This window comes from Diadema antillarum, unplaced genomic scaffold (genome assembly GCF_040938485.1).
Source record: "Diadema antillarum isolate AM-2024a unplaced genomic scaffold, OU_Dant_1.0 seq00000333_RagTag, whole genome shotgun sequence".
NCBI classification, from domain to species: domain Eukaryota; kingdom Metazoa; phylum Echinodermata; class Echinoidea; order Diadematoida; family Diadematidae; genus Diadema; species Diadema antillarum.
The window spans coordinates 734933-761997 of NW_027271349.1; the positions used below are offsets into that span (position 1 = coordinate 734933).

General features: G+C 37.9%; 2 protein-coding genes across 2 annotated transcripts; one reads left to right on the plus strand and one right to left on the minus strand.

Moving 5' to 3' along the window:
- The first annotated feature begins 6864 nt into the window (after window positions 1-6864).
- Window positions 6865-8671, plus strand: LOC139730749 (5-hydroxytryptamine receptor 2B-like). Its single transcript, XM_071641611.1, has 2 exons — window positions 6865-7165; window positions 7602-8671. Exons 1-2 carry the CDS (start codon window positions 6865-6867, stop codon window positions 8669-8671), a joined length of 1371 nt encoding a protein of 456 aa, XP_071497712.1.
- A 2796-nt stretch (window positions 8672-11467) lies between these two features.
- Window positions 11468-25257, minus strand: LOC139730758 (26S proteasome non-ATPase regulatory subunit 1-like). The gene is made up of 17 exons (XM_071641619.1): window positions 25161-25257; window positions 23557-23600; window positions 22745-22818; window positions 22105-22168; window positions 21562-21667; window positions 20455-20657; window positions 19694-19771; window positions 19048-19182; window positions 18245-18408; window positions 17076-17151; window positions 15902-16042; window positions 15325-15413; window positions 14184-14436; window positions 13632-13743; window positions 12800-12876; window positions 12399-12458; window positions 11468-11692 (listed from the first exon to the last, which is right to left on the minus strand). Exons 1-17 carry the CDS (start codon window positions 25177-25179, stop codon window positions 11468-11470), a joined length of 1920 nt encoding a protein of 639 aa, XP_071497720.1. The 5' UTR covers window positions 25180-25257.
- Window positions 25258-27065: the final 1808 nt, after the last annotated feature.

Genomic DNA, 27065 nt, shown 5'->3' on the forward strand with positions numbered 1-27065 from the left:
TTATGTCTTGTCTGATTATGGGCACATTTGTCTGTCTGTCAGCATCTTGCATCCTTCTGCCCTTGTATCCCAGCATATAGGCCTATAATGCATTTGTGTGTCTGTGTGTGTGTGTCTGTGTACAGTAGGTGGGTGTGTCTGTGTGTGTCTGTCTGTATGTGTGTGTGTGCTGAAAGCACTCATATTTGTCTGCTATTGTTATTTTCTTAGATTCAGAAAGCCACAGGCTCAGCTTCTCACACTTGTGAGTCATGGAATAAAACAGGACATTAATGGAGATAGGAACCCCATTGTGACACTCTAGACACTCAAGGCACCATCCCAGTAACTAAACCAAGACCAAATCAGGACATCTTACAAGTAACTGACACCCACAGGGATGTTTACCAGGACGGCTGTGTTGTAAAGATGCACTCCTGTAATCTATCAAAAAATGACCCAAGGGCCCCTCAACTAATTATTAAGTGTGGCTCCATAAGAGCTTTCAGTGATATATCATAGCGTGACCTTCAGTGGATAAGTTTAGTTTTCAGTTTGATACCTCATAAGAGAGAGAAAGGAGGGGGGGGGGGGGATGAGGCATACTGCATCTTTTGTAATTCCCTCCCATCCCACCCCCTCCCCCAAAGAAAAATGGCAAATATTTTACCCCAATACCATAACATTCACAAAAATGAATGAGTTTGAAATCAAATCCAGAAGATTCATCATTATTTTCATCAATGCTTGCACAGGTCTGGAGGGATAGATTTCTTATTGCTAGACTTTTTACTTCTACACATAAACATTGTATTCACAGTATCATTACCACCACAGAGCATGCCAGAGGCTTGCCCTACCTAGCAACAACTGATAAATGCTAAGTGAATTCCTGCCAGAGAAACTGAATTGGAGGAAGTAGGGGAGTAAAATGGTTGGTTACTGCACTGTACAAAAATAAGCATTCATGGCATTTCATACCATAAAGCAAGATCTATTATATTTTTGCAGCATGAAATTTTTGCGAATTGGAGCGAACAGCCTTTTTCGCACCATGAAATTTTCGCGAATTGCCACTGGCATTCTATGCATAGTGTAGACAAGAATTTTTGCGTGTATCTTATAATTTTGTGAAACCTGGCTCTCGCAAAATTCACCAGATTAAAATGCACGCAAACATTTCTGGTTTTACAGTACATTACAAAAACGGTCTATTGCATTGTTTTTGTTTTTCTCATGTTTTTGGTCAAAGCATAACACCAAGTTTTAGTCATATGAAATCATATCAGTCTAGACATGATGGCCTTGTCAGTTTTCCACAGGGTACATCATGCTGACTGCTTTTATCTACTCTGACTGATGTATTTCAAATGCCTCCAGGAGATCCAAGTATCATGAGCACCTGAAGATAAACTATCAGCTTATTGCTAATCCATAACTAAATCCATACCGGCTACATGAAGCTCCCATTGAGATAAAGTCAAACATTAATGCACAGAAACTGCATTTTCTCTTTTTGTTTCTGTTGGTTTTATTTTCACATTGCTGTCAGCCTATAGCTAATTTAACTCTTGAAGTTAGACTCATACCCCTTTCACACTAGTCACTTGGGGGATCACCTGGGAGATTCCATAGGGAACATCCATTAAAATTTTCTTTCAAACTAGCGAATAAGCTACCGAGTAAATTTTTGACATCTGCTCTTCTGCAGTGTAAATATACCTTATACGGCACATGTGTGAAATGCCCCCCAAATGCGGACCTTCGCTTTTCGGCGTACAGTTTGCCCGTAATGCTTTTATTTAGTTTCACAAAACAGCGTCACCTGAGAGTTCGCTTCGACACTTGGGAGTTCACCAGCGATGGTTGTAGGTAAAAATTTTTGACAGTCACCCAGCATTTTACTCAGAAATTTACCCAAGAGACCTTTCATATTGCAAGATCTCCCAGGTGAACCCACAAGAGCTCGCTTAAAATTTGATAGGCATGATAGGGGCATTGAATATATGTGTGCTGAGCACTGGAGAAGAGGTTGGTAAGTGTTATTGTGTGGTCACTCAATGGTCAGTGGACAGTGGACAGAGAGTGAGAGAAGGAGAGAATGGGGGGGGGGGTCATCTGTCCAGTATATCAAATGCGGTGACTTGCAATCACACAGGGCTCGCGCTATTAGAGGCAGGCAAGGTTACAAGTGGACAGGAGAGTGGATGAAGTGGACAGTACAGAGGCTGAAGTGAGTGGAACATGACCTGTCCGAGAGATATGACCAAGTTGGATATGACGGAAGCTTTCTAGTGTTACTTTTCTTGCGCTACCTTAACAAACTCTGCTTGGTGCTTCCTGCTCAAGAGATTTCATACAGATTTCATGCCTTCAGAGCTGCACTTCACACTTAGTGAGAATTTCAAGCAGGATTTTTTTTACGAAGATCGCACTTCTTGGATGCTACTTTCTCATATTTTCATCGCCTGGGTGCATCTTTTCACCGGACTTGATTCTCTTGATAGGAAATATTTCATGTTGGGAACTATCACTAATCCCTCCCGTAGGAGGAACATGTGTCATGCATTCTGCCGTGCCTTGAGGAAATATTGGTATCCACATGCTCAACAGTAAGTATTCACCATCGGTTGCTCAGTAAATATATTATCAAGAATCAAAACTTATATCACTGACAAAAGGAAAGACATATAATCCAACATACGTTTTCCTTATTTAATTTTTATGCAATCATTATTTTAGAGACAGAAAAAAAGTTGTATCAAAATATTTTCATGAATCCACCTTCATTTTTTTTTTTTTCATTTCATGAGCAAGCACACATACCCAGAATGGTCATTCCAGGCATTGTTGCAGATGACCACTCATTACAAAAAGTTTTGGAGATTACTGAAAAAGTGGAAATTTTACTGGGGGTAATTTTTCATGCTTGGCCGCATACGATGAATTACTTGTGCTTCAATTCTGCAGAATATCAAAACACTTTTCATAGTGTTATAGATAACAAGCAAAAATATTTGCATACTTTTATTTTCATGCTAGTTTCTGCGTTTGCGAAATGCATGAAAATTCTCACATCGTGAAAATTTCCACTTAAATTCTCACATCATGAAAGTTTCCACTTTGACAGTATCTTACAGGAGGCAAACACCCGAGATGGAATAAAAAGAATCAAAACAAAACAAAAACAGAGCTCCGTATGCATGCTAACACACACACACACACATACACACACACACACACACAAGTCACAGGCATTTCAGAGCATTTCACATATGGTCTCATAGAAGCACAAAATTTAGACTGTGATTAGTGAAGTCTGAGAAGATAAACTCATTCATTTTGTTCTAATTAGACAAGATCTCCCCCCTTCCAACCTAATCATTTGACTGTTAAAGTATTTTTTTTTTCTTTTTTGGGCCAGAATTTTGCAATGGTTCAGAGGGTGCAAAGCAATTTCTGTAAATTATTCTGCAAGATTCTGTAATTTTTGGCAAATAACTGCCAAAAATTAATAGAATTTTAAGATTAATTAGTAAAAGTTAGAAAAACATTCTTACTATTTATCACATTCCTCACCTGTAACCATTTCTGAATTGAAAGAAACATAAGAAATACACATACTTCATTAAATCTATTTTAAATCACTACATGTACAGCATGTATTTCTGCGCTTTATTTTGACAAGTTGATTCTCAACTTAATGACTAGGATTCTTAAATGTTCACTACACTCTTTTTTTCCCCCACAATCAAGCATGGTCACATAATTTCATAGTATCAAACATCAAATTTCTCCTGTCAGCCCATGTTGTAGTTTGACATTTAAGTCCGCCAACCACTGTCCACTGATTACTTCACACTCTTTGTCATACTAACTAGGCTTAGCATGAAAACAGCTGACAACCCACACCACATCTGTCCAACTATCCCGGAACATTGTAGGAGAAAATGATGAGCAGTAAAGCCACATGGCTGCCAATCTGCCTGTATTCAAAGGCTCTATTTTTTCCTTCTTTCCTTGGAAAATTAAAACTTCATGACCTCGTTAGTATCTTAGTCCACGCAACATAACATAACATTTGTCCTTGGTAACAATCTGTCTTTATCATTCACATTCTTAACACAATTGCAGCTCTACATCTCTTTAATATCCACATTTGTTTCTAACAAATAAACTCATCTCATATGAAATGGGTCATCACTAGAAAGAAAAAATGAAAACTTTTGTTTTTTCTTTTGATTGCCTCTTGGACAGGGAGGGGTGGATTATGTACAAAGTGGGATCTGGGTTATAGACTATAACATACAATGTAGGGCCTCACTAAGTTTTCGGAGTTTCCTGATACGTTGCACCATAGAAGCATTTTGGTGACTGCTCCCTCGTATCTTCACCTGATCCTAATTACGTACTTTTTCTCTATCAACTTTATAATTCATCGCTTAATTTTGTTCCACCATTGTGGCTGTCCTTCCAGTTTATCTGTGTTTGTGCTTGTGTGTGCATATATTCCTACATAAAATCAGGGCTGCACACTAACTTGTTTTTCTACTGGTCCAACGGATAGGCCGGACCAGTGGGTACCCATTCTTTCCATTTTTGACTGGTCCATTCCTGAAAAAGTTAGCGGTCCAACAGTGATTTTTACTGATCAGGGACCGTCGGATCAGTGCAGTGCAGTGTTGACAAAATTTCATTTGTTTACGCTGTGTCCCACTCTCCAGTTTGCATAAACTAAGCTATGGGGGGGGGGGGGGGGGGGGTGGATGAATATGAACAAATGTTCCGCCTTTCTCAAGGTGGAAACGTGGATAATTCAGTGCCATAATTCAATCACGTGACTATGTGTACACGTTATCTGAAGCACTGCATGATTGACGGACACAGTGTGGTTGGGAATATCATGGACTGTCCTTCGGCCTTCACAGACAGACCTTGATGCATGCCAACAGCCTGTCTCTAATCATCATAGTACCTGTCTTTAATACTACACCCAGTTAGTAAACAGCCTGTTCCACATATTTTGAATCGCAGAGGCTATACATGTTTTCAGGCATTACTCTCCAGTCTGTGAAACATTCCTCAAACAAGCTACGTGTACGTCTTAATTACTCTCTGACACAGACTGTGGCATATGTTACATACTACCACATCACCTGCCTATTCTCCATCACAGACTGAAGCAAACTGTACGCATCACCCAACGTCTGCCTTTGCCCTGTCCTCTATCCCAGCAATGAGAGAAAGAGAGAATTTCCTCTCCTTACCTTCCATTCAGACAGCAGGCTCATTTACACAGACAGAATATTGTGATGTTGATCACAATCCTAATACCAAGATTTTTTGCATCTTTTAGACAGACAGAAATATCCTGTTTATTACAAATCACAATAATTGTCGATCAAACTGTGCATATACACAAAATCTACCAAAATGGTGACCCTTAATGGGATAAATAAAAAAATCTTCAAGATTATTTGCTCCAGTGTACACTCAATTGCCACAGTGCAAATCATTGCGGTATTTCTCAAATAATCGTGATGATTCTGAAAATAATCGGAACATATCTTGGGATATGGATTGCAATGCTCATCATGTTATTCTGTGAGATTTTATCATCCACACTAGCAAAGATTTTATGGATTGCAACATAAATTGCGCTAATTTGTATCAGTGTTAAAGTCATCGAAGTGAAGAAATTCTCTGCCTACCCCATATCTACTGCACTGATTGGAGTTTGTTCTCTACACATGGGTAGTATGGACTTTTATCATTGGCCCTTGTAATTGGCAATGACTGTATTTAAACAGGAAATTTTGAAATCATATTACTACCACTACACTGGCTGGGTGACTACATATTTTGATTTTACCTCTCTTTGAATTGAATACCGTTAAACACTCACAAGATGAAAACTGGGGATAATTCTTATAAAAGTAATTGTTTTAAGAATGAGCCTGTCTTCAGAGCCATAACATCGGTTCATGCGGTCTAACAACTATAGCACAAGCAATCAATTAGAATGATGCTAATTTCTTTAAATAATGGTATGTAAATGCATAGCATTCCTGTAATGGTTGTAGTTGTTGTTATTCCAAATATCATTTCCATGATCTGACAGTGATGGGAAAAGAATGCCAGTTTCACACATCAGCTAGACTCCCATTCAGATCAACATCACAGCTTTAGAAACACTTTAACAGTCAATCTTAATAGTCCAAAGCATTGCACATGATATTTTGCATTAAGCGGCAGGGGAATATAAAGGCCAAGCATCCAAGGATGTAGGATGCGGTAATGCTGGAATCACGTGAATAGAATGGAGGCAATTTTCTTTCTGACTGCATGGTCACACACACAGGTGCTTCGGCAGCCAAGAGTTGTGTATGTTGGCACAAAAGGCAGCCAGACAAATCTAACCTACAGTCTGATGGTGCCTTTTGTGTGTTACCTTTGTGATGATAATGCAATAATCCTATTTCATTGCCTTGCTAATGCCACCAGAAAAAGAGGATCACATTTCACTACATTTTGCCCAAAGAAAGAGACGTTCCATTATCCTTGCGAAATCATTAAAGTCATCACTACCTGACATCTTTTGAATAGATTTCTCTGGATACTAAACAGTGTCCAAACTAGCTTTTTTTCCCCCTTTTTTTCCCCTTTGTTTATTTTTGGATATGTAGTACCATGAAGAAAGTGTTTCGCATGGGATTTTATCTACTATTAAATGAAAGGTGCTTTTACATTACTTTGTCTGCAACTAATTTGTTTCACCACGTTCTATTCTCAGGTTTCAGGAGTGAAGGCTAGAGAAAGAGATGACAAAAAGGAACATCCAAACCAGCCGTGATTCGATCTGTTGCTAAGGCAACCTTTTCAACAATGACAACCATGCAAGACCCAGTCTCAATTAGCAGCCCAGTCAGCCCTACGTCAAACTATAGTGCAATGGTCGATGCCAACATGATAGAGGGCGCTGTAAGCAGCGATCACAGCTGGGCGGTGGTGCTGCTGTTTCCCATCATCCTTTGCTCTGTGGTGGGTAACCTCCTGGTGTGTATGGCCATCAGCAAGGACACAAAGCTGCAGAACCTCACCAACTTCTTCCTCTTCTCAATGGCCATGGCGGACCTCATGGTGGCGCTGCTCGTCATGCCGTTTGGCCTCACAAAGGATCTTCTCGGTATGTGGGTTTTACCACTTTTTCATATAAGTGTTAAATTTTTCACTTTTCCATCTTATAAATATCCAAAACTTTTCATAGATACATAGGACTGCACTTAGTACAATTCATATAACATGAATAAATAACAGAATTATGAGAGGAAAAACAAAAGCACCTTATAATCTGCTGCAATTTCCTAATTTTCTTGTTAATAAAAAATTGAGCAATGTATAAAAGAACTACCTGAATTGTAGCATCATACATTTCGTTGTAATTTTTCTCTGCAAAAATCTTTTGTACATTGAAAGATGGTTGTACACTACAAATACTTCATCAGTTTGCAGAGCTTACGGTACTTGTATCTTTTAAAAAATCATCTATCCTGTTCATATCCTATTCAACCACATACATGTTTGTTTGTTTATTATTTCTGCTCCCATTGTTCCAAATGCAGGTTACTGGCCACTTGGTCATACGATGTGCAATATTTGGACCACACTGGACGTCTTCTGCTGTACGTCCTCCATTCTTCACATGTGCATGGTGAGCATTGATAGGTATATTGCTATCAGTGATCCTCTACGCCACACCCGGCAACCACGCACCCGTTGTGGGATCACCACCAAGATCTGTATGGTGTGGATGTGTGCGGCCTGTCTGTCCAGCCCGCTTTGCATCATGGGATTCCTTCAACCGGCGACGGTCCTCAACGATCATCTCTGCGCCGTGATGAATATCCACTTCATGATTTACGGCTCCGTCGTGGCATTCTTCATCCCCCTCTGTATCGTCGTGGTAACATACTGTCTGACAACATACACACTCTACAATAAGATAAAATTATGCCAGGGGCGGAGTCGAGGGACAGGTGATAGTCCCACGTCTCAGCGAAAAAATCAGAAAACTTACCCACGCTTCATCCTGCATGTGATCAAACGGAATGGCTTTGAGCGCGTTTCCACCAGAGATATGAGTTGCCACCAAGAAAGCATCTCTAGTAATGGGGAACTCCGAACATCATGTGGCTCTTTGGAGTCTGACCACAGTGATAACAGTATTTCACGGAGCCTGCCCTCTCTAGAGCTGCGCAGGACAATGTCTCGTGGAGGCCAGTACGGCATGAAGCACCTCAACACAGAGCAAAGAGCTAGCAAGGTCCTCGGACTCGTGTTCGCTGCTTTTGTCATCGGGTGGACGCCTTTCTTTGTGGCTAACATGATTGTCGCCCTCTGTAGAGACTGTCATGTCACAAACAGGGTTTTCATTGTGTGTACGTGGATTGGATGGGCCTCTAGTATGGTCAACCCATTCATCTACACCACATTCAACAAGAGATTCCGACAAGCCTTCATTAAGCTGTTGTCATGCCAGGAAATCCAATCCCAGTCGATGCTCAATCGCAGCCCAACAACACCAAAAAGGCAATCAACACTCGACAGGTCATTTGCACATGGGGATTCGTGTCGCCGTGGTAACAGACTATGGACATTGCCTGAGGCCTCAATAGAGAATTCTGTAATATAGAGAGTTCTGTGCCAGATTATGTCACAACGGACACCTTGGAAACTTTGTTTATCTCTAACCGTTCCTATGGTTGATGTGAGGGTTGCATCAGTCTACTTACTATTTCTTACTCTCAGACAGTGAAGGCACACACAGTATCAAAACTCATTTTTCTTTTTTTATAAGTTGTCGAAGGCTGCTCATGGTATCACTGTGAATGGCAATATTTTCGCATGATTAGTTTTTTGTGCTGAACGGCTCAAAAACATATTCGCGGGTTCTTGAATATGCGGTGCACAATTGTCAACCCGTTCAAAATGTGCAGAGAAAATTGTGAAGACATTTTCGAAGGTTTTAGAATTTGTGCTAGCCCAAAGAAGCGTGAAATATGAAAAAAATTAATGTATCACAAAAATTCCACATTTAATGTATTCAAATTCTGCTGAGAAATACAATTTTGCACGTCTAAATGCAAAATTGCTGAAACTTGCCTATTACTATTGAGTAGAGAGTTATAAACAGTAAATGTTACTATACTAGTTTGCCGACAGATGTCATTATCTAGTGCTATGCATAATATACAATTTCTTCAAGGCACTAGCCTTACTCCAGTCTTTTATTCACCAATAAACATTGTCAGGGTAGTTCTAGAAGGCTACACTTAATGAAAAAACAATATATATCAGTCATATATGACGGTTTAATGGATGAAAATCAGTACTAGCTTGCTGGCGAAAGGCAAGATCATAGCAGAAAGTCATAACTATCGACAAGCACTCTGTGGATAGAATACCACACAGAAAGAAAGACTAAGACTTTAGGCTGCATTGACTTAACTTAATGCCTCTTATGTTAATGTACAGCATGGACTACCTGGTCCTTTTTGATGTCTGTGTATAGAGGTAAGATAGATATTTTCCTTAAATGTGTCCCAAAAGTATTTTGGCATAGATACCAAGAGTTGGTTTTCTTGCATTCCTAAATGTAACACATATCGTGGCTTACATTGTGGCATAACCTATTCATTCATCTAACTAAATCTATTTATTGCTGTACATATCACTCCCAAGAAAAAGAGGTAAATCAGATGTATGGAGATACTGCCAGTTTACTGTCAGTGATGTTCTTATCAAAGGTAGGACAAAGATGACGCCTTTAAATGGTGAAACTTGAACAGTACTCATAGAAAACAAGTTTGAACTTTTTCTTATCCCTGCACAGCTTGGGTTATAATGAAGAACATTATGTTATTGTGCAATTACAAGTGCAAGTTAAGAAAAAAAAAGCAACATATTCTTGATCCAAATAACGTGATCCCTTTAAGTTCAGCCTCTAGGCTTTATCAGATTGTATTTGTAAGTTTTACAAGAAAAAAAATCTTGAGATATTGATAAAACTGTGCTAAGTAATGTTCTAATATTACTTATGTTCACCGTTTACTTATCATGCGGCTTTATGGATTACATGTCTAGATGGAGAATTTCTCTCTATCAAATAAAAGCCAGAAAAAATATACAAAGTTTAATTATCTCTGGTTGTTTCTCACTCTCTCAGTCCATGAACCAATTATTTTCTAATGGCGCTTTATTTGGCAACTACACTGAGTCTTAAAAATTCATTTACATGTGTTTACATAACTCTAGATTGGGAACATAAAGTTTGGCAACAATGTAACTATCTATCACTCTTATTAACCATGAAAAGAAATAACTACGACAACATCAACAATGGCATGTAGTAAAACTCAAGGGATTTTAAATTTGAAATCACTTCACATTTTGATCTGTCAAAGCATGGACTCATGGTTTAAAAAATGAGAATAACATTCTCTTATTTTCTGTTAACCTACACAGTTCTTAACATCATTTTGCTTTTTTTTTTCCCTCTTTGGATCAGAGCATATCTACATTTATTACTGGAATCTTGGTATATCTTTTCTGTGCAGTTGCCACTTCATGTTAATAGAATATGCTCATTTCAATTCAGCATCTCATAAAATGCTCTGTAAAGAAGGCTTGATGGCTAAATCAATGAATGATGGCCTTTGACAGCAGAACAGTGTGAAATTCTATTGCAGTAAAAACTATCAAAAAACCAAAAATACCAAAAAAAGCAACCCTGATATATATCAAACATTACCGAACATGTGATTAGCGTCAAAGCATGTACAAAATCAAAGCTGAGAAGGACCACGCTATACAAGTGAAATCTAGATTCTATGCCAGTCTTAGGTTCCCTTTAGATCTGCACTTATCAACATTTTTTACCCAGTGCCCACTTCGTCTCCTACAAAGTTTTTTGAGGTCCAAGTAAGTGTATACTCCGAGAACAAATCTTTTTTATTTTTATTTTGGGAAGACATAGCAGCTCACCTGCGAGATCTGTACAGGCCACCAGTTGAGAAGCACTGCCCTAAGACACATGGGGGCAGCAAACACTTCACTCTTTATTAGTAAAGGAGTGTGGTCCAAAAGTTTAAAGGTTGATCATTTGCACATGCACACAAACAGACACACACAAAGACAAAAAGACACGAACACACAAACATAAACACACACACACACACACACACATCACTGTGCATGTCATACCATGCTGCAAGGGAAAATATTATCATCTGAACCAACAGAAGTGGAACAAATATGTGTAGAATCAAAGGACAAAGTATTTCTTCCAGACAACACATCTTTGAAAAAAGGCTTCAGTATGTTAGACTTTCACAGCAATAAATCACTACGCACCATCACTACTTCACAAGCCCATACCATGATAGCTTCCACAAAGCAACAAAAAGGAATAAAAATTCGGGCAAAAAACTCACCTAAACAGAAGGAAGCCGAGTGACGTGACAGCAGCTCGTCGGACATCGTCATCGACATCGCTGACAGCAAAATGGAGGAGTTTCCTGATGGCTTTGTTGTTACCTGTGCCACAGTAGGCGAGGGCGATGGTGTACATTCCAGACCGTCGCAGGATGGGGTCCTTGTCTCGACTCAAACTTTCTATGAGAGTGTCTGCCTCCTCCAGCCTCCCATACATCGTCTACACAGACAGACATAGCGAAATAGATTATTTCAAATAATAATAATGATAATAATAATAATATCACTATTATCACTATTATTATTATTATTATTATTATTATTATTATTATTATTATTATTATTATTATTATCATCATTATTATTATTATCATTAATGGTAATACCAACAATAATAATAATGATAAGTACTACTATTTAAATCACTACATTTGTTGTGTTCTTTTTTATAACAAGTACAATTATCATCACAAATACATATAAATGCTAAATAACGCTGTTCCCTTTATCACTCACAAAACGTTTGTTGCTTCATCATTAGAATGTATCTATTGATAATATTATTTGTTCCATTATTTTGTTTGCACAACACAATCACAAAATTAACTGTCATCAGTTGAAACTGTCAACTACAGCAGAAAAAAAAAACTATACTAGAGACCACTCCTGATGCATGTTTTTCCTTTTCTTTGTGTGTATATTTCATCTTGGGATCAGTGTTTGCATATGAATCTTTATTGTGTAAATCTATATACATTAATATCTAACATGCTTCCAGGAAAGGAAAGCACAATTTTATCCTACGTTACTATGTTTAATCTAGAATATATGACTTAGTGATTGAAACATAGTAAGACAAAGCAATAGAGGTGTCAGTCCATGGAAATGTTATACACAGAAGCCATCCAGGTAGATGGTAAACTTACCAGAGCAATACCAAGACACAGGCCTCGAAGAATCTTTTCATGCTGGGTATCTTGAGCATACTGTGTCATCAACAGACAAAGAAAAGAGAAAAACATGTTTTAGTCAACTGTTTGCAAAGAATGACTATATGTTGAACATTGGGTTCCCCAGGCAATATGCAGTACAAACATAAATGCAGATGGGCATATTTTACTTTTTACACATTTTTACCAAATATTTGTGGAATACTTCCTTTTTCATAATCTCAACTCCTTGTTTTTGTGTGGGTGTCATAACCATTCCAGGGTCTAATAGAATTCAAATCATTCTTCATCTTTACTGAGACAAAATTAAGACTCACAACAGCCAGGTAGACATTAAACAGAAGAGATGTAAGGTTGCTAATTTGAGGAATACTTACGCTGACCATGTCCTCAATGGCTTGCGCTGATTTGGTGCCCACCATAACAAGTCCCATACCTAGACCAGCAGCCTCACCTACATTAAGTATATAGGCGCAACGTTGCATTATGAAGCTTATACACATTTCAGGATGACAACTTGATTAAAATAAAAATCAACATGATTACATGTTTCATTGGCTGTAGCTCTCCAGAAGTAAGTTTGGACTGATCAATCTGTAGGATAATTAATCAGGTGAATATCACTATGCACAATGTTTAGTGTGATTATACTTTAAAAGGAGAGCTATAAGTACTGTATACACCATATATTTAGCGAGTCTAATTTCTTGCGAATTAAGACTTCCACACAATTTTGCGAGTGCGTAAATTTGCGACCATGGAGCATTGTACTGAACGGAGAAAGTACATGTGTGCGTCACATTCATATCGGGATCAGAGTCATTATTTTTGTGTCTTTAATTTTGCAAATAGCACCTGACTCGCAAAATTCACAAAAATAGAAACCTCATGAAATATTTGGCGTATACAGTAATAGAAGCGTCTATTCATGACAGTATGTCCTCTCTCTGGAAATACAACTGCCTCTTTCTGTTCAGGACTATACACGGAAACAGTGAAAAGCGGCTGGATTCAGAAAACCAAACTAAAAAAAAAAAGTGTCTCCTAATCAGCAACTCTTAAAACAGTACTAAAAGTGCAAGTCTAAATTTGTCTTGTTTCAATATCCATCAAACCTAAATGACTGTATGTGTACAGGATAACATGTCTTCAATCACAACTCTCCATTGATCACATGACTGTCATGTGACTGTCACCTGACCAGCTCACCTGTGACAGCATCGTCCTCATACAGATTAAACTTGAGCTGTTCATAGACATCTTGCCTGGCGGACCCCATTGCAGCAAGCCCTAGTCCTAGACATCCACCGTGTCTCACCATCTGGGTGGAGGGAAAGAAAGTTGAAACCATGGCAAAACAATCATTGCAATGCAAACAGCAATTTAACACTTTAGAACTGCATCATGTTGGACCCCCCTTCTCTTTTTTGCATTAACATATTGTATCATCGGCTGCCAAAGGGTCAAGCTTATAGCTTATTATTGGCGACCGTTCTGTATGGTAATTCATAATTCATTGCTAAGAAAAGAATTGTAAATGATGCCATACAGAGAATAAATAAATCATATCAAATCAAATCAAATCAAATTAAAACTGTCAGTTCACAAGGTGTATTATGGTTGATTCACCCCTGGCCACAGAACAGCCAAAAAGCGCGGCCTTGTTACGGTTAAACTAGTCCAGAATTCCTCCTTTAATATGACCATATTAAAAAGCCGATAGTCGTGCCACTACCGATACAAGCAGACTGGGCCTCTCACCTCTGATGTGGCTTCCTTCAGCTGTGTCAGGAGATACTCAATAATGTTGGCTCCATGGTTGGCATGGATGAGACCCAGAGCGTAGAGACCACCGCCATCTTGGTAGGCACTGCCTGGGGTGGAGTCCTTCGGGAGGTATGTGGACATGAGATTGAGGGCCTCCTTCTCGTGACCTCTGTGGATGACCCCTAGACTGGCTGTCGCTGTGAATTTTGCCCAGTTTGTGGCTCTTGCTAGCCACTCAAGATTATCCCTGTTTTGATGAAACAATGAAGCTAAAATGAGTTTGAGACAATGAGCAGAATGTTGTTCCTTCTATCACTACTGCAAAACAGTATGAACATAACTAATGGAAACTTAAGATCTCAATAAAATTGTTGCACAAGAATATGATATATTTGAACATCAAATAAACCAAGAAACATAGGAACAAGGTGCCATTTTATATGGTCATTACATCTGAAATAAATTTTGGGCATAGGACAAGGACAACCTCTATTCTTTTTAACTGCATTTATTGATATATTGTGTGAACCTTCATGAAGTACACAGATACCAACTGTTCAGCAAAACACATCACTTTTGGATACTAGAATAGCTTTCTATGTCTACTTATGAAGATACAGGGTTGCCAACATCTGCATATCAAAAAACAAATACACAGTACTACTACTTACAGATCGAGGGCAAAAATCGTATCTTAGTTTCAAATGAAATAATTGCAAATACTACACATCCTAAATCAAACTTCAGAGGTTTTTAAAAAAAAATCATATTTTAAACAAATCTTCCCTAATCTGATGAAGAAAAACATTGCACACCATGACAATATACTTGTTGGCAGCTCTGAAGATCGCCATCTAATACTTCTACCCTCCATCCTGTCAATACAAATAGTCCCACTAATCCTTACAGCTTGATTTCAAAAGAGTGGTAGTTGAAGCAAATCTATAAACCAAGTGCTATCCATATTTCAGAGCAGTTCTTAATACCAAAGATGACATATACTAAGTTCACAAAACCCACACTGGTCCACATCAAGGTTCATAGGTAAAATTAGTGGTGATTTTGACAAAGGTGACAAAAACCATCAATTTCATTATTTCTATGATCTGCATAGAATAATCCTGAGAAAGAATACCTGAGAAAAGCATCGCTTGTCGTCCCGCAGTGCATGAAGGAGTTTGCTATCACTGTTGCATTGTGGCATACAGAATTCCTCACTGAATCCTGCCAACAAAACATTGATAATAAAGAATGACCAAATGAATTAAATTCTGAATTAAAAGTGTCCCTTAAACAAATTGTGATTATAAATTTGACAGCATTTGAAACCGTTCACACATTATGACAGCTGTCATTACATTCAGTGAAAATTTGGAATCCTACGTATTTAATACACATTTGTATTGGAAAGGTATTTTGCATATATTTTTATCATTTGACAAACAAAATGGCAACAACCTAAACAATTATGCATGGTTCACGGGCAATTCAGGTTTCCTAACTTACATTTTAGCCCCTTTAAAAACTCTCATTACTAGCAATCACTGGCAAAAGCAATGTATGTAAATTTCCAAGCTGTAGGGTATATGATACTAGAATTATTAAAATTTGTCCATATTTACCAGTTTTATGGCATTAGTGTACACACAATGACCAAAAAAAAAAGAAAAAAAATTGTGTCCGTACGAACTAGAAAGCGATAAGTCACAAACCTTGGTGTTTTTGAGAATGAGCATGTCTGTCTTGTTGCTGCGTATGAGAAACTGAAGGTGAATCCCTATGGTGATGTTACCACTCAGGATCTGTGAAAGTTTGTTGACCTTGTCTCTGTGTTCTTTTTCCTCTGCCGACAGCTGAAATTAGGGAGGGTAAAAATTACTTGCGATAGTTATTTAGTCAAAGGTTGTGCTAGTTTAGCAGAGGTTCACAGTAAGTTGTAAGTTTCCATGGCAACAAGAAACTGGGAGCAGCAAACATCTTTAAAGACTGGATGCTAGCTCATCAAAGAGTGATCTTCAGTACAGCAAGATGAACTAGAATGGCTAAAATGTGGGCTTATGGCTAAAATCTAGGCTCACATTCGCCACCCTATACTTAGTAGTCTAGTCTGCAATAAAAGTGACTGAACTACACGCATATCACCAATATACAGGCTGACCTTTCAAGTTCACTCCAATTACTGGTCAAGTTTAGTTTCAATTCCTCTTTTTTGCTAGTTAAACTACTGGGAACAATCATCTGTTGTTAGCTGACATGCTAGCTTCCATAAAGAATCAATTAATGAAAAACCAAAAACAAAACATAATACATATAAAATTATGACAACTACACATGACTACCGGGTACTTTACTTAATGATGTGAGTTATCAGTTTTCAACAGCTATGCGATCTGGTTGAACAACCAACCAATACTGTCTCAATAGGACCATGTTCAATATGTCACATATGACTTGGTAGGATAAGCTGGTAACTTAAAGGTACTGTTTACCATTGGGAGCAGTGATTAAAAAAAGATGTTTGAGTTATCACATTTGATGCATATGTGTAGGTCAGTTGTGTCACAAAACATCCTACCATATCACAAATTTGCAATAAAACTCAAAATTGTAAAGGAGATATCACTACTTTTTTCTAAATAAACCATAACTGTAAACAATTTATTCTAGAATCAATTTTATTACAACTATTGTTCACATTTTGTGTATTCTTAACATTGACTACACTGATTAATATTTTCATATTAGTTGTTTCTATCCCTAACTCACATTTTAGAACTATTTTGAAGCACTAAAGCTGGGTTTTTGTTTCATCTGCAAATGGGAAATAATGTCTTTAAAAAATGACTTGCTATACACATACACCATGATTCACAGGATATGGCTTACCTCTTCTTCTGCAGGAGGTGCTTGGGAAGGAGTTGTTTCTGTCTTTTCCTTCACTTCATCTACCTCCATGACTTCCCTATCAGCAGGAGAAAGAAAAAATGAATAAATAAATGCTTTTCGGAGAAAGCAGCTTGACTTCGTGTTAGTCTGTCAGGGTACAATAATTCACAACAAATACATTTCTTCCTCCATACAGGCATGCAAGGAGTTTACTTACTAACACATTTGCAGCAGTGGAGCAGGCATGCTTCATTATTCTTTGACAGAAACTGAAAATACATTGTTTCCATTCATGGAGCGATAAAGTTTTAATATTCAACACAAAAATGCTTGCAAACACACAAAAGAGATTTCTCCTGAATCATGTTGGATTACGTAATTATTATGGCCTATGTGTTCAGGAAAGGGTGACATATTTTGACTGATTTTAACTCTGGAATAAGTTGCCACTATTGTTTGTTCTTGTTGGATTTTTTTTTTAACACAAAATAATTAACTGTAATCCCTACAGATTACATAGCACAAATTGTTTGCCACACATCTGTGATTTGGTAGTCACTTTCATGTTCATACTTCACTGTACAATATAATGCAGGTAAAAACCAATTCTCCCCCCATAATATTTGTTTGGGGAAGCGGTTCTGTCGTGCTTACACAAGAAAAGGTTGGTTGCTGACATTTCAACATAAGTTGCAATAAGACAGTATTGCCTTCTTGTTGGCTTTTATTTTTTACAATAGTAACAATATTCATTGAGATATTAGTTTATATGATAACTACACTAACAAATAAAATATAATTGAATAAAATATTAACATGTATTTATATCATTTTTACAAATATTTGAACATAGAGATGATAGTGGCCTAAGTAAGTTAACAAAAGTACAAACAAGCTCCTTCCAATATTTCATAATGCAGGGCTGCTGACATTAACACATCAAAATCAGGTAGATTCCAATAAGCTAAATTAGGCAGATATTTGTCTTTTACATGCATATATATAGGCAAAATAGTGTCAAACCAGGAAGTTGGTTTTTGTTTTTGTTTTTGTTTTTTAATTCTCCTGGCAGGACACCAAGGGATGTTCCTGTAGAATCACATACACCTGGTAGCTCTGTAACTATGTGGTGGTTTCTCCCAAAATGAGTGAGACTAGCTCGAACTTACCCTTCTTTCTTGTCCTCCGATGCCGGAGTGGTGGAAGGAGCCGGAGTGGTGTCTGTGCTGGGAGTGCCTACGGTCTTGAGAGAGGCTTGTACTCTGGACAAGAACTGCTGGGGAGCGCTCTCATACAGGTCAAACCCAATCTGAAAGGCCATCAGTGTCTGGTCCTGTGTACATCACAAAAGGAGAAGTTCAGAACCAAGGTTTAATTCAGAGCCTAACAGCTGATGTTGACTCTCTTTGGGGTTTTACCCAGTATTATGACCTCATTTCAGGAGCATGGCTGGAGCAACGCTTGCTGAACTCGTGGTTGGTGCTTGGCTTCCTGTCAAACAACACTCACAGCATACTGTAAAAGCTAATATTTTCACTTACAGATACTTTCAAGAATGAGATCACAAAGAGTTTCGCAAGATGTTGTCTTTGTGATTTGACACCGAGGCTATCATAGGTGAATGTCACTTTACTGTGCATGGCAATATTTTCGCATGTTGTTAAATTCGCAGCCCAATAGTGATTCACGAAAATAAACCCTTGCAAAAATAACAACTTTTACAGTACATCATGACGGCATGGTTTCTCATCAGAGTGTTATTCTTTGCCTATTTTTGCCAATTTGTGCTTGATTGATCATAACTTTAGAAAAAAAAATCAGTTTTCTCAAGTTTGATCACAATATGTTCAATCTTGAACTTTTCTGCTTATATTCATACATATATGTAAATTTTCAGGGTAGACTTCCCCTTTAATGTTCTAATTTGGCCAAAAGCAGAGATAAATGGTAGAAACAGAAAGTTGATACTTACCCCACCCTCCCTCACAAGTTTGTCAAGGATGTCAGCCACGGCTGGAGCATCATCCAGAAAGATGAGACACTGACAGACGTTGATAAAGTCTGGAGTCTCGAGGTTCAGGTACAGACGGACCAACACACGTAGGATCTACGGGAAGGAAGGGAAGAAATTCAAATTCTTTTGATAATCTTCTTCTTTTTTTTCCTGACACACTTCTAAAAACAAGGTCTTGTTAAAAGTCCTTTTATACCTCTGGGAAGAAAGCAGCTTCCTAATTTTGCATTTGAGGATTCATTTTTTGCCCATTTTACATTGACACTTTTGAAAATTCAACATTTTGCTACTAATGAATGCATTCACTGTATTCACAAAAAGTGAGCTGCTATTCTTATTCATTTGGCTGATATTTGATTGTCTCTGCCTATATAAATCATGGGGTTTATCAATAAATTAAAAACTCTACTGAGAAAAAGCAACATAGATTCAGAGTGCAAGATACTACCTGTGAAATATTTGGGAAGGTACAACACTTCAAATTTCTTTTTAAACAAAAGACAAAAACTCAAATTAGGCGTGATACTATACACAGATTTCAGGTTAATGGTCATGTTGTAAAAAACACTACAGTAGATTGCAAAATGAATATTCCAATACTCACTGTGTTCCTAAACGTTCTCATTTGTAGCAATGACATAACAACATCCACACTGTACTTGAGCATGCCCGGCACATCACTCTGTGGGAGAGAGCAATTCAACATCACTGAGAAGCACTACAGACAGGCACTGTGTTGCTATGGCAACAATGTCAAATTACAATTTACCAACTAAATTCTACAGTCACAAAGGATGTGATGAAAAGAATACTACAGAAGGTCCAAAATGACCATCCCAGGACAATTACAGGACTGTATACAGCTATGATGGAAATTTGTAAGAAAAATTACCAATACTGCAAGAATACTAATATAAAAACTGACAAATTTACTTCTATTTATCACATGATATATCTAAAAATGCATCCAACGATGAATAAAATGACAATTCACTAAACATTTAATATCTATTTGGACTCTGATAAGGTTACTTGAAACATTTTAATAGAAATTGATCATACCCTTTTTCAAGTTAGTGAACATAGACTTTATACATCTTCACAAGTCTCCATTTGAAATCTTGAACAATGCTATATGAAAAAACAGTGGAGTGCTATGTAGAACACAATAATTCTTACAATGGGTATATGCGCCATCATTCCCTGTAATTCATCTTAGACAACAACCAACAGTCAGGCATAGACAATGTAAATCATGTTTGAAAAATTTTTAAAATGCTATTGTTTTGATCTAGTCTCAAAAGTAACACCCAAATGAATGGTAGTTTTTGGCCCTCCCCAGCGGACAAGAAACAGTGAGCTCACCGAGCTGCATATGGCCTTCTCAAACTTGTCGACCCGTCTTGTTTCCAGGGCAATACCAATGGCCTGCTTGTACAACTGCTGCTCAAAGCAGCGCTGGAACATTCGATTCACAATCTCCTCCAGACGGGAGTCAATGGCCTTTTCATCATCGGCGTGGTCGTGATTGTGCACACGTAGCTTGGTGTAGAAATCGATGCACTTTGCTGTAATGCACACAATACAACAACATTAGTATGGTATAATTGAGCGGCATGGAAGGAAAATAATACAGCACCTATCACAAGGTTGCAGGTTCATCAAATTTTACATACTTTGCTAGTGCTCTTGCAAGACAGAGAGAAGTCTGACTTCTCTGGACTGGAGTCACAAACAGAAGTATTTATTTCTGCGCTAACTACAGGAACATATAGTACACTTTACATCCGGCGATTACATAACCCAATGTGGGAGGTGGGAAGGGGAGACCATGCTCGAGGGTAATGGAATGAACAGATGTTATGAGGCGGTGAGATGAGAGAAGGAAAGAGAGAAAGGAATGTGGCTGAGTGTGGGACAGAATGAGCATAGAGTGACCAAAGGATAATGGATGGTTGTTGATACATGTATCATACAGTTCGTCTCAATATATACAGACTACAGACACAATATATGGTATCTTAAAAAAACTATCCCTGTATCCAATAACAGATTGAAATACAGGCAAAATAGCAGATTTACACAAGTGAAGGATTCATTAAGTACAAGCTAGTTTATGCTCACAGCAAATCAAGGACAGTATAAATGAAAATTGACTAACACAAGGAAGCTAGACATGATTAATGCATCATGAAACCACACCTTGACACAACATGAGCCATGCCAAGTACCTAGTCGCTGCTTTCGTCAATGTTCAAATCTCATATTGTATAGCAATGCTCATTTGAAATATGATTGCACAAAATACCACTCAAACCACTTTTTTTATTTCAAAATGAGAGCAAGTTTAAAGAATACTACTATAAATAAAGATCATATCTTGCTGTTTATTTTCAGGATGTCAGTCAGTGTATCTGTTTCACACTTTGTATCCCATACAACTAGCAGATCACGAATATGAAGACTACTTACATATCGTTGTCTCTTCATATTCCCCCGTAGCATTCACATCAAAGAGGCTGCCAGCTCCAAGGGCATATGTCAGGGATTCCTCAAAAGCCCCAAGGTGGTAGTACACCTGTGTTTAAAAAAAGAGGAAGGAGATTAATGCTGATCTGTAACTCTATTGTTCAAAGTACTGTTGAACCCATTTCTTAGAAGTAGGGTGACTCCACTGTAGAACAAATGACAACAAAAGAGAGCATCTGTTCAAATTCAACCAGGAAAGAATGGAAAGAAGAGCTCCTTTCTGATTCATGTCTTTTCTCATACAACAATCACGACAAGCTTATAATTTGATAGCTGTTTTTATTTGTCTGTTTGTTTGTTCTGTTTTGTTTTGTTTTGTTTTTAGCAGCAGGTTTGCTGACAGATATGCTGGCTCATTATGCATTAAAATTCTACTCAACTAGACCATAAAATTGCAACTGATGGACCATAAAAGAGCATAGACCATAGACCATAAAGCAGACAAGAATTAGTGACACACGTGGGTGAAGAGACCTGATCTCTTACCTTGGATGCAACCAGTGCTGCCAGCTGTCTTTGAGGAAAGGACTCATCTTCATACAGCATCTCACTGTAGGAGAGACATTTGTTCATTATCATTACATGGCCATAACGGACCTCCATAAGGGTACATTCAACACTTTTGTAAGTTTTACATCAGGTTCTATTGGGCACAGTACTTAAAATTTTGCTCATATCACCTGACAACATCCAAAAAATAAACTTCTGTATAATGTTGATTGATAAATCACAATACAGCAACAGATTACCCTAGCAGACATGAAATTTTTGCATACTGGTACATCTAAAAAAGAACAAGAAAAGCAAAACTTTTGCATGTGGATATTGCCACACGAAGTGCATTATTAAGAGTAAGTTTTCCTTCTCAAACTCCGCTATACGCTGATCATCTTTTACTCTCCAGGATAATCACATGGATTGTAATTGTACTGAAGGTACAATGCTGATTTCATAACATGGAAATGCTATCACCTTAACTCAAAGTTCAGTAAATGTAATTTCATGTCTCTGATCAACTGCATAATGACTCATTTGCTAAAACCTAAAAAAAGTTGTGATTAATTTCTGTGGATTAGAAATACCCTGTCATACCGCATATCAAATATCAAATCAAGTGTATACTTACATCTTTTCAACAGTGTCTGCAATTTCAGCCCAGAAGTCATCTACAAGCTGATTTAGTCTCTCCAAGGCGAAGGACTACACTCAAGAAATGACAAGGGGAAACACACAGTGTTAAAGTGCATACACAATGTAATTGACATGAACCTATGCTCTAAAGCCCTGCACTGCTACAGTGCACTCATGTTAAAACGAACACGGCTAAACCGAAATTCTTGTTACAACAAAGTAAAAATTCAGATCCCAAAATTATCATCTACACATTTTTCTATACTTTACTGTTCAGTTATAACGAATCTTTGATATAACAGCCAGTCCCAACAACTTTGTTACAAGGGGAGTGCACTGTATCTACAAAATGATGCAAAGTCTAGTAAAAAGCGTCTGTCATTTATGACTGTCAATGTAGAAATACTAAGATTTTGGGGTAAAGTATATTCTCTTTAGCTTATTACAAATGTTGTATGTACCTATTTACCAAAAAAAGGGAAATATGCATTCTTTGCTTGCAGTATATATTTTGGGTTTTTTTTTCTTACAATACTGGAGAAGAACACAACATCAAGAATTTAATAAAGTGCTTGCCAAATGTCACAGGATGTCTGAAAGTTGATTCGTTTCCACATTACAACATGCTGATATTGTAAACATGCATGTATAGGACAAAATGTCATTGTCATCACTGACTCATATAGAACTAAAGGCATCAGATGGAAACAGGACTAGAAAGAAGATACAACACATTATTTGCACTACCAAACATCATCCAAAATTACATTTAAAATATTTGACTTAATGATTATTTCTTTGTTTTACCTGAAGCTTTATGTCTGGTTCATCCAGTAGAGAAATCACTCCCCCTGAAAACAAACAAAATGAAATTCAGCTCAGATTACACTTACAAAAATAAAACATACCAAAAAACAAAACAAAAAAGAAATCATGGTCTAATAAATCATTTACCAGCACACTTTATAAGTCCTGGGGACATTTCATGAAGCGTTTTGTCAGGTGTACACCTTGCAAAAAAATTCATCTAGTTTAATTACAGATAACAGACTAAATCACAGAAAAAAAAAGAGTGATGTATTGCAAGTTAAATTGATACACAAACTCATTACGTCGTATGTGAATAGTAAATGATAATGTGCATAAGCAGGCACATTGCATCTGGGTAATTCAGTTAGAACTGTAGATTCTATATACATGTATTTAGACACTGTCTTCAGTATGGATGCTATGACCATGACCTTCATTCCATGTACGATACAAAAATTAAAAAAAAACTTCAAAGGATATCACAGCCAACAGGGCAAGAACTTTACACCACTCATAAACCAATGCAGCACACTGGCACTGGTCCGATGGTCACTGACCAGTAAAAATCACTGCTGGACCAGTAACTTTTTCACGAATGGAGTGGTAAAAGATGGAAAAACTGGGCACCTACTGGTCTTGACAGACAGGTTGGACCACTGGCAGTAGAAAAAAAAAATGGGTTAGTGTGTAGCCCTGCAAAAACATAGATTTAGTTTAGAACCAAAGTCTACATCTAAGTCATTTTGCTGGATTGATGCCCTGTGATGACACACAAATCACTCATTGCAATGTAATGTAAAGTCGAAAGAATTACAAAGAATCAAGATCGCTGACATCCACAGGCACAGCAGAGTTGCAATTGTGGTGGGCTGTCCATCAATTTAATTTACAAGCTGACCAGTTATTGTTATGAGTTAAGTTTCTGTCATATTCTGTTTCTTGAGTGCAACGAAAAGCAGCAGGCTTTGTACAGGGTGCCTATTTGTGGCAGGGGCCATTTCATTGATGAAAAGGCCCGATCAGGTGTCACTTAATTAAAGTTAACACGTGCACTTGCAAGTAACTTCTGCTTGTATTCTAAAGTTGGACTAAGCAAACATGACGTTCATTAGCTGTTTAATTGATGAATGAAAGTGCCCCTGCCAGAAATAGGCACCCTGCCGCATACAGGGTTGTTTTACTCTAGTCTCTACACCATGGTGAATCAAAATTTGACAAATCCTCTCGAGTCTCGACCTCACTCACTCTCACCACGGCCACGCAACTTAAAATTTACACATCAAATTTCAAGGATTTCAACAATTCGTGGACTGTCCTTAAATGTAGGGGGGTTCTCCTGCCCGTAATACCGATAATGCGAATACTGTGGCAATCCATCAAGATATACGAATAAAAGATAAATTCTAATGGTGGGAAGGCGCAACATAAACACATTATGACTGAATATTTCATTTCCAACTGCAAACTCAGTATGTGGGCCTGTACAATTCATCCAGTGACTCAGCACGAGCTCGTCGACATGGTCACACCGGAACACTCCACGCCTCTAAAGAGGGTCCTTACCGAACAAAGTTTGTGCAAAGTGGTGAAATCACACTTACCTGCCGATGTTATCTTCATGGCGACTTAATCTATAGCACCCACTTTCCCAAATTCTTCAAATTAAATGAGCTGCACCTCTGAGGTGGTCACGATTCTCAGCAACTTTCCACAAAAGACATGGGGAATTAGTATGAACTGATTCTAACGCTGAGGGCGCTCATCTCTCCGTCAGAATTACAGAGCCTGTTAGAGCATGCAGGCTTTGCGTCAGAAAGTGCGTGCAGAGGCCAAGGCTGTCCAGTGCTCACTAAAAGAGTACATTTTGTACTGGCATACAAAGAGGTAACGATATCAGGCCTAATATACCACTTTGACGCATCCAAATACTAGTACTAATAAGTTACAACACAGAAATGCATGGATAATATTCACCTCTGTACTTGAGTTGGGCCACGGCAAAGCAGTCTTTTCGAACGTGCAATTCCACAGCATGTTGGTATTCATATGAATAAAAGTGAAGACAGATCGAATGGTATGTTTCGTCAAACTCAGACAATATAAACACCTTATGGACACACACAAAAAAAATCGTATTTAGCGATATTGATAGCACTGAACAATGGAGTTAGATTCCCTCAAAGGTTTTCTACTGACCTGAACAGACATTTTTATCAAATTTCCTTTAGAAATGAAATTAAGATCAAAATAATCTTTGGGGTTTCATCAGCTATAAACAAGCAAGCAAAAAAAAAAAAAAAAACAACAACAACAACAACAACAACAACACAAAAAATACCAAAAAAAAAACGGCTTACTACAAAAGCTTAATCACATTCTATTTTTCGTTCGGGTGCCACTTCCGAGGTCAAAAAGAGGGGGGGGGGGGTCGAGTGGTTACACCGTATGTATTCCTATGTATTGTGCAAAAAAAGTGGGGGCCCGAGCCCCCTCGGCCCCTAGTTCCGCCAGCCATGTCCAGTGAAAAAATGCAATCTCAAAACCCGAAACTGTCCAATTCCCTAAATATTTTGATAAATTCTGTCATCGTTTGTTTTAATTTAATAAGCAAAATCATCTCCATGACTCTCCGTTCTCCCTTAGTTTCCATTTTCCATTACCGTCGATTCTTTTCCTTTTCCTTCAGATCCAAAGTATACGGGAAGTTCTCTCACTTTTTCATTTTGTTTATTTCACAGTTTATTCTCATTTCCTTACAACATCGGAAAACAGTAACGGAGATATCATGCTAATAGCGTACGTAACTGTCAATTTGAAGAGTTTTATCGCAAAACGAGCTAACTTTATTCTTGTTTAGTTGAGATATTTGTGATAAAAGCTACAAAAGACAAACTATAAGAAAATACAGGATATTTTTAATCATAACTTTAGGATATTCCTTGTCATGTCACAAGTGAGGTATTACTGGAAAGGTTTAATTTTGTTCTTTAATCTGATGATGGACTTACTTTGAAATGTTAAAAAATGGCACTTAGCTCATTTTGCAATAAAACTCTTCATTTGTCGACGCACGTGACATAGAAAAAAAGAAAAAGAAAACAATTGACTAAAACAACAAAATGAAGCTCAGCCTGTATGAAGAGGCTAGAGGGGCGCTGTTGATAAATAGAGTGATGTGCCGACACCTTGCATCATAACCCGCGGAGTGGCCCTGGCCATAACAGGCGTTTTTCACTTCATAGCGACTCTTTGCCTTTGGCTTTCGGTGACACATCGGCTCCGAGTTCATTCCTTGCCCGACACCGCTGGTATCGGTGTGTTCCATCATCACCCTTCTGTCTGTAACACGGAGGAATGAGGAACGATTCGATTGGAAATGGAGTGTCCATCAGTTTCTCGTCTGTCCGGAAGATGCTGGTTTCTAGCTTTCTTTATTGGCATTTTGCTAAATTGTTTTTATGGTAAGTTTGGAGAGAGTTGATTCTGTTTCTCCACATGTGTGTTTG